General features: G+C 40.6%; 1 protein-coding gene across 1 annotated transcript in view; it reads right to left on the bottom strand.

The window, feature by feature from the left end:
• Nucleotides 1–1,538: 1,538 nt before the first annotated feature.
• The window catches only part of LOC128691880 (integrator complex subunit 6 homolog), a 69,499-nt gene continuing 61,252 nt past the window's right edge, over nt 1,539–9,785 (bottom strand). Inside the window, exons 8-10 of the mRNA XM_053780842.2 lie at nt 6,751–7,019; nt 4,304–4,501; nt 1,539–2,357 (exon numbers count right to left, since the gene is read on the bottom strand). Coding sequence (XP_053636817.2) covers nt 2,218–2,357; nt 4,304–4,501; nt 6,751–7,019 — 607 coding nt within the window. The 3' untranslated portion in view covers nt 1,539–2,217. The remainder of the gene's footprint in view (nt 2,358–4,303; nt 4,502–6,750; nt 7,020–9,785) is intronic.

Raw genomic sequence — 9,785 nt, 5'->3', positions numbered from 1 at the left:
CACCCAGGATAACCCAGGGTAGAGATGATTATCCACCCAGGATAACCCAGGGTAGGGATGATCAGCCACCCAGAATAATCCAGGGCAGAGATGATCAGCCACTCAGGATAACCCAAGGTAGGGATTGATTTTGTTCGGATTTTTCGGATTTTTAACCCCGGAGGGTTAGCCACCCAGGATAACCCAAGAAAGTCAGTGCGTCATCGAGGACTGTCTAACTTATTTCCATTGTGGTCCTTAATCTTGTCCCCCAGGATGCCACCCACACCAGTCCACTAACACCCAGGTACCTATTTTAGCAAGGTGTACTTGTATTCTTTTGGGGAAGAATTTTTGATCCAAGGACTGTGAAGTAGTTCCCTTCCTCAGGTCAACGTACAGACACGAACATGAACACATTGAACATACACATGCACACATAGACATGCAGGTTCACATTGAACACATGCATGTTCACACTGAACACATGCAGGTTCACACTGAACACATGCATGTTCACATTGAACACATGCATGTTCACATTGAACACATGCATGTTCACACTGAACACATGCAGGTTCACACTGAACACATGCATGTTCACATTGAACACATGCATGTTCACATTGAACACATGCATGTTCACACTGAACACATGCATGTTTACACTGAACACATGCATGTTCACACTGAACACATGCATGTTCACATTGAACACATGCATGTTTACACTGAACACATGCATGTTCACATTGAACACATGCATGTTCACACTGAACACATGCATGTTCACACTGAACACATGCATGTTCACACTGAACACATGCATGTTCACACTGAACACATGCATGTTCACATTGAACACATGCATGTTCACACTGAACACATGCATGTTCACACTGAACACATGCATGTTCACATTGAACACATGCATGTTCACACTGAACACATGCATGTTCACATTGAACACATGCATGTTCACACTGAACACATGCATGTTCACACTGAACACATGCATGTTCACATTGAACACATGCATGTTCACACTGAACACATGCATGTTCACATTGAACACATGCATGTTCACACTGAACACATGCATGTTCACACTGAACACATGCATGTTCACATTGAACACATGCATGTTCACACTGAACACATGCATGTTCACATTGAACACTTGCATGTTCACACTGAACATATGCATGTTCACACTGAACACATGCATGTTCACACTGAACATATGCATGTTCACACTGAACACATGCATGTTCACACTGAACACATGCATGTTCACACTAAACACATGCATGTTCACATTGAACACTTGCATGTTCACATTGAACACTTGCATGTTCACACTGAACATATGCATGTTCACACTGAACACATGCATGTTCACACTGAACACATGCAGGTTCACACTGAACACATGCAGGTTCACACTGAACACATGCATGTTCACACTAAACACATGCAGGTTCACACTGAACACATGCATGTTCACACGTGCTTGGACGTCCTTGTTAATATTAGTTAGGAAAACAAATAAAACAGTGTCAGGTTTCTTATTCTTTAATGAAGTTATATTTACAGAAGTATATTTGTATTTTATCACAAAATGCAAGAATTATCCCCCATTTTCATTAGAAACAATATATTCTACAAAGATATAAATTAAAATTTTTAAAACTGATGCGACATTTCAAGTCTGGAAACCAAATTGTGCATCATGGCTTATATTTTATACCTTGATGCTGGTATGGGCTCTTGATTCAAGAAACTGGAGCTACCCTCCCCTTGGATTGAATCTGATTACCTCCCATCACCCATTGGTTTGGAAATGTTCCATAAGCTATGAAAATAATGATATTATAAATATACGTATTGTAAAAGAAAAACTAAGTCATCTTGCCTTGGTGGAATATGGCCAGTTCGTTGAAAAAAATATATATATTGTACTTCCTGATATAAGCAAGAATCAGCAGGGGTCAACGCCGTGGGGACAGTGACCCCCGAAACCCTCTCCAGTGTTCTATATGCAATAATTCTCAACATCGCTATATTCTGGGATGATGCATCAATCCTTAACATGCAGAGGAATTCTAAATATACAAAATGTTCCGTATGTGGGTTGCCGGCAGCTTTAATTCTAGTAATGTACAGTTGCAGCTTTCAACTTATTTTAGTATAATTTTTTTTTGTACAAGCTCAGTATCCCTGTGATCCTTCCATAAACTAGAAGGTTAAATAGCGAGTTCCCGTAAACAGTTCTACATAGTTTGGTCGCTTCAGGTTGGGTTGATTGCAGGGGCAAGTTAGCAGCTCTCCTCCTGTTGCTGTTATGGCTTCCTTCTTGTGGTACTCCACAAGATCACCTGTTGTAACAAAATTTACTGAAGGTTATGTGAAGAGTTGAGTAAGTGTGTTTGCAAGACTGTCTGTCATAGGCCTCTCATATTCTATTTCCTTTTCTCCGTGAGGTGAACGTATTCAGATATTTGGGAGTGGACGTGTCAGCGGATGGGTCTATGAAAGATGAGGTGAATCATAGAATTGATGAGGGAAAAAGAGTGAGTGGTGCACTTAGGAGTCTGTGGAGACAAAGAACTTTGTCCTTGGAGGCAAAGAGGGGAATGTATGAGAGTATAGTTTTACCAACGCTCTTATATGGGTGTGAAGCGTGGGTGATGAATGTTGCAGCGAGGAGAAGGCTGGAGGCAGTGGAGATGTCATGTCTGAGGGCAATGTGTGGTGTGAATATAATGCAGAGAATTCGTAGTTTGGAAGTTAGGAGGAGGTGCGGGATTACCAAAACTGTTGTCCAGAGGGCTGAGGAAGGGTTGTTGAGGTGGTTCGGACATGTAGAGAGAATGGAGCGAAACAGAATGACTTCAAGAGTGTATCAGTCTGTAGTGGAAGGAAGGCGGGGTAGGGGTCGGCCTAGGAAGGGTTGGAGGGAGGGGGTAAAGGAGGTTTTGTGTGCGAGGGGCTTGGACTTCCAGCAGGCATGCGTGAGCGTGTTTGATAGGAGTGAATGGAGACAAATGGTTTTTAATACTTGACGTGCTGTTGGAGTGTGAGCAAAGTAACATTTATGAAGGGATTCAGGGAAACCGGCAGGCCGGACTTGAGTCCTGGAGATGGGAAGTACAGTGCCTGCACTCTGAAGGAGGGGTGTTAATGTTGCAGTTTAAAAACTGTAGTGTAAAGCACCCTTCTGGCAAGACAGTGATGGAGTGAATGATGGTGAAAGTTTTTCTTTTTCGGGCCACCCTGCCTTGGTGGGAATCGGCCGGTGTGATAATAAAAAAAAAAAAAAAAAAAAAAAAATAAAAAAATACTGTATAATAATCATTTCTATGGTATGTGAACAAACACTAGTATATATATATTTATTAGAAATAATTTTGCTCACATACCATAGAAATGATTCTTATATATACAGTAATTGTACAGTATACAAGTGATTCCTCATAGACACAAGTTAACAGAATATGAGAGGCCTATGACTGAGGCCCTCTTGTAATCACACTTATTGAACACTAGAACACAGAAAATGTTTTGGTCCTAGTGACTCAAGAAATCGTAATGACACGATTGCAAACGCGACGGGCTGGAGTTTTGAGACTCTATGACCGCGGCTTCAATCCCGGCCGGGGGTATGGTTTTTTTGGTCCTAGTGTTTCCTTATGTGTCTTAAACCAATCAGTATCAAGTGCCATGGTTTATTCCAATCATTTCTATTTAATGTAGTAAGGACTCAAATTTTTTCAAATTTAAAGTGTATTTTAACAGCATATATTATTTACACAGGAATGGATGACACTTGAGTGCACATAGAAAACTCATGGTTATGCAGAGTATTTCAGGCCTTGGTGATACAAAAATGAAGTTTACTACCTGGGATGTAAAACAGCTCCATTAATCCCTTCAAGGGACTAATGGAGCTGTTCAAAATGTAGCCCTTCACCAGCTTTGTTGAAGGGCTCTTGAGCCACAGAGATAGATTTATCCGTTCCTACCTTGAATCAAACCCATTTATTGAGTAATGAAAGACTCCTATGGGTTTAGTACTTCCCTTTATGAATTAATTTTTATTCTTATTCTCTCGTATGCTTTTTACACGCTGGCTGTCTCCCACCGAGGCAGGGTGACCCGAAAAAAAAAACTTTCACCATCATTCACACTATCACTCTTTCCAGATGCTGCCCAAAATACTTCACTTAACAAGGACTTTCTGTAAAGTAATAATATATCAGTCACCCTAACTATAATATTCTGTATTCCACTTAATAGCAATAAAGTTTGTTTTGGTACTTACTAAGGGTTTCATGAGATGCTTGGTGAGAACCGAAGAATGTGTACTTTCCCCCGGTTACATCAATAAGGTAGTGCCTGCAGCGGTCAGCAGCCTTGTACGATATGGCATATCCCCAGATGCGTTCACTCACTCTCACCAGGAAACATCCAACAGCTGCCACACATAATATTTCTTCTGCCTCAGTCCTGCTGATGATACCTGAGAGGGAAGGTGAAGAACTGTAACATTCTACCTTTAAACATTGACAAGCTAATCTGTAAACTGTTTGGTAATAGAGATTAGCACTGCATCAAACAAAGATTTAGCACTATAACAACAATACAGTGGACCCCCGGTTAACGATTTTTTTTCACTCCAGAAGTATGTTCAGGTGCCAGTACTGACCGAATTTGTTCCCATAAGGATTATTGTGAAGTAGATTAGTCCATTTCAGACCCCCAAACATACACATACAAACGCACTTACATAAATACACTTACATAATTGGTCGCATTCGGAGGTGATCGTTATGCGGGGGTCCACTGTAATAATAATAATAATAATAATGGCAAGACAACAGGTAACCCTACTGCAGATGCTTGAAACCACGGATAGTAGTCAACCCTACACATTATAGGGCCCCTGTAGTATCTGCAGAGATGTGTTCCAAGGACCTACTGCAGATACCGAAACCTCGGACAGCAGTGAACCCTATACATAAGTCCTATACATACCTATTATAAAATTTAATTGATAATTAAGTGGAGAATTAGCACTTTTTCACTGATGGGAAGCACTTCACGGCTTCTCTGAGTCCTTAAAGAACTAACAGCATCACTACTGTAGGACTTTGGGGCCATTATTAAACAATATAAAGTTATTTCCTGACCATTGTAAACCATTGTATCATATAACTTTCCCATCTTCACACCTAATTTCCTCTACTGTTTATGTTATTCATAATAGTAACTTTCATAATTAGTTCAAGAAATTCACAATAACTTAGCATTCATGTTGACCTTGCTACAGTGTTGCAACATATAATGTAGTACATATATGTGTAATACCTAGGTAGTAGGTTGGTAGACAGCAACCGCCCAGGGAGGTACTACCGTCCTGCCAAGTGAGTGTAAAACGAAAGCCTGTAATTGTTTTACATGATGGTAGGATTGCTGGTGTCCATTTTTCTGTCTCAAACATGCAAGGTTTCAGGTATGTCTTGCTACTTCTACTTACACTTAGGTCACACTACACATACATGTACAAGCATATATATACACACCCCTCTGGGTTTTCTTCTATTTTCTTACTAGTTCTTGTTTTTGTTTATTTCCTCTTACCTCCATGGGGAAGTGGAACAGAATTCTTCCTCCGTAAGCCATGCGTGTTGTAGGAGGCGGCTAAAATGCCAGGAGCAAGGGGCTAGTAACCTCTTCTCCTGCGGCCGGTTTGTTGCAAAAAAAAAAAAATATGTGTAACAATTTCAACATCTTCAAAGGTGCTAGTTGAATTACTCCTTTCAAGAGCACCTTGATGCCAGTCAAGGGTTGTAGATCTAAAGAATTGGAGCTACCCTCAAGTTCCTTGGATCAGAGTTAATTCCTATTGCCCAGGTGCTGTATGAACCTCTATGGGTTTAGCACTTCATAAATACAGAAGTTTACCCTTCCTTCATGCAGTTTTCTTTTATGAAAATTCACTATGTGAAGTCTGAATTCACAAATATCGTATTTCTATCAGTAATCCCATACGTGCGATATATGCTCACTGTATACAAGCAGTGTTAAAATAACATACTTAAGACTTATATTATGCAGAATTATACAATGACTAATAAGCTTAACACAGCAAAGGCAGGGAATGCATGTACAGGAGTCTTGCTTATACAGTGGACCCCCGCTTTACGATCAGCTACCAATGCGACCAATTATGTAAGTGTACAGTATTTATGTAAGTGCGTTTGTACGTGTATGTTTGGGGGTCTGAAATGGACTAATCTACTTCACAATATTCCTTATGGGAACAAATTCGTTCAGTACTGGCACCTGAACATACTTCTGGAATGAAATAATATCATAAGCCGGGGGTCCACTGTACAACGAGTTAGGTTACGGGCTACTGCTGTAAAGTGAATCATAGCCTTTTTTCACTTTCATATGCATATAAATGTCTGATAGCAGTTTACACTATCATATACTATTGAATGAGCAATGAAGCTAGGCCTAAAAAATGCATGTACAGTACACACACACACACATTACTTATCTTAAAACACTTTCATCTTAAGCTTATAATGAATGGTGAATATGTTTATTGTAGGAAGTATGAATGTATGAAGAATGGGTATAACTGTAAAACCACTGTTAATTAGCAAAATGCTGTAAAATGAAGCACTGCAAAGTAGGGCCTGCTTGTACATTATAAAGCCAGCAGTCACCTGTAATAACACTACTAATTGAAAGACTTACCATGAAACCACGGGGCAATCTTGGTACGTGAAGGCTCCAGGCCGGCGCCACGAGGTAGTTCCTCGTCACGGAACCATGCCACAATTGATGCCCGCGAGGGAGGTTTAGGTGGTCGTAGTCTTTGGCGGATGCAACCAGGAACATAACCATTCTTAATTATGCCACTGTTGATACTGCAGGTGCTGTTGTTGTTGCCATGGATGCTGCTACTGCCACTGTTGCTGCTACTGCTGTTGTTACTCGGGGTGTTTTTGTTGTTGTTACTGATACTGGTTGGAAAAAGAATAATACAGTAGTTAACAACATGAAGGTTTACTGTTAAAAGTGGAGCTGACATGTTGTGTACAGTGAGGGAGACTGTGCAAACAATGAGGGAAGATTGTGCAACTAGTGATGGAGATTGTGCAACTGGTGAAGATCATGCAACCAGTGAGGGAGACTGCAATGCAGTGAATGTGGAGTTGGTGAGAGAGATTACATCACCAGTGAAGACTGTCATCAATATGGGAAACTGTCATCGATATGGGAGACTGTCATCGATATAGGAGACTGTCATCGATATAGGAGACTGTCATCGATATAGGAGACTGTCATCGACATGAGAGACTGTCGTCAGTGAGGGAAACTGACATCAATGAAGGGAAACTGAATCACCATTTAAAAACATGCAGGAAGAAAGCAGCAAATGGTGAAAAGGGATAATGTAGAACCAACCGAAGAACACAGTAATAAATTTTTAGGAAGAGGATAAAGCAGAACAAGGAGAAAAATCACAAAAAATGAACTGCAAGACGAGAATTACTTTTTCAGTAGAAATCCCACAGCGGAGATTTGCCTTAATTTTGTCATAAGTGTAACTGCGTTCCTTAAATTACTATTATATTCATGGGAAAGTGCTAAACCTGTAAGGGTCATACGGTGTCTTGGGAAAAATGAGATTTGTCTGGATTTTTAACCCAAGGGAGGATTAGCCACCCAGGATAACCCAGAGTAGGGAGAGTTATCCACCCAGGATAACCCAATGAAGTCAGTGTGTCACCAGGGACTGTGTCTTATTTCCATTATGGTTCTTTAATCTTGTCCCCCAGGATGCCACCCACACCAGTCCACTAACACTCAGGTACCTACTTACTGCTAGATGAATTGTGACAGCAAATGTAAAGTGATTAACACCCAGATACCTACTTACTGCTAAGTGAACACCTGGAGTATACCTGGAGAGAGTTCCAGGGGTCAACGCCCCTGCGACCCGGTCTGTGACCAAGCCTCATGGTGGATCAGGGCCTGATCAACTAGGCTGTTACTGCTAGCCGCACACAATCCAATGTATGAACCATAGCCCGGCTGGTCAGGTACTGACTTTAGGTGCCTGTCCAGTGCCCACTTGAAGACAGCCAGGAGTCTATTGGTAATTCCCCTTATGTATACTGGGATGCAGTTCAACAGTCTTGGGCCCCTGACACTTACTGTGTTGTCTCTTATCATTTACCAATGACTCTGACTTATGACGGGCTCTCTGACCAGTGTGCATACTTAAATAATGTATATTAGAGCTGATTTCTTCTATTCTGTTTATTACAATATAGAGTACAATACTGTATAAACATTTAAAAATATACCAGAAATGTTATAAATGGTGCAAAGGTGATATTAAAACAGTATCAAACATGGTCGACACAAATCCACTACCATTATAGAACCATAATTTTTAAAGGGGTGGACCGGTAAGCCAGCGGAAGGCCTCGGTCAGATGACCAAAAGCTCCAAAGGCGGGTCATCATCTGACTAAGACCCGCGTCAGGAAACATTTGTCCTGTTTCCTGACGAACCTTACCTAACCTAACCATTATAGGATGCTCCTCACTCAGCGACAAATTCGTTTACTGATGTGATCTTAAGAATGGAACTCCATCGTTAAGTGAGGAGAGGCTGTACATCGATGCAGATTTATTAAAGATCTGATTTTTTGCCACATTGGCCACTTCTTAGAAAAGTAAGATGATCCAAAGACGTAAACACACACTAGTATTCATTCAATAGCCATTCTGTCAGAAATGAGCGGCTATCACAATTCAAAGGAGTATTATTATTAATTTTTTTTATTAACCCGTAAACGGTCCAAGGAGATCTACATTCACATGTGTAGTGCTACAAAAGTAGATCTAAGTTTTTTTACATACAGTGGACCCCCGGTTAACGATATTTTTTCACTCCAGAAGTATGTTCAGGTGCCAGTACTGACCGAATTTGTTCCCATAAGGAATATTGTGAAGTAGATTAGTCCATTTCAGACCCCCAAACATACACGTACAAACGCACTTACATAAATACACTTACATAATTGGTCGCATTCGGAGGTAATCGTTATGCGGGGGTCCACTGTATTTTCAAATATAACAAAAAAAAAAGTAGATCAAAGGTTTTTTACACATTTTCAAATGTACAAAAACAAAAAGAAGATCTACTTTTTTTACATACTTTGAAATGTTGAAAAAACGTATATATACGTTTGGACCATTTACGGGTTATCACACTGACCGATTCCCACCAAGACAGGGTGGCCCGAAAAAGAAAAACTTTCACCATCATTCACTCCATCACTGTCTTGCCAGAAGGGTGCTTTACACTACAGTTTTTAAACTGCAACATTAACACCCCTCCTTCAGAGTGCAGGCACTGTACTTCCCATCTCTATGCCACATTGTTGGAAAATGCTAAATGGAGCTGTGGCCCAAAAATAATGCTTAGTTTTGCTTAATAATGGCCCCAGAGCAAAAACCAGTGATGGTGGAGGCTCTTCAAAGCCTAAGAGAAGCTGAAAGTGGTTCCCATCAGTGCTAATTCTCTACTTGTGCATGATTTATCAATTAAACTTTATCACAGGTAAGTTTGTAAACGAAAAATTACTTATACATAGGGAAACCGGCAGGCCGGACTTGAGTCCTGGAGATGGGAAGTACAGTGCCTGCACTCTGAAGGAGGGGTGTTAATGTTGCAGTTTAAAAACTGGAGTGTAAAGCACCCTTCTGGCAAGA

The sequence above is a fragment of the Cherax quadricarinatus genome, chromosome 75 (genome assembly GCF_038502225.1).
Source record: "Cherax quadricarinatus isolate ZL_2023a chromosome 75, ASM3850222v1, whole genome shotgun sequence".
NCBI classification, from domain to species: Eukaryota; Metazoa; Arthropoda; class Malacostraca; order Decapoda; family Parastacidae; genus Cherax; species Cherax quadricarinatus.
Note: the sequence above shows the minus strand (reverse complement) of the source record. Positions and strands in the feature narration are given on the sequence as shown.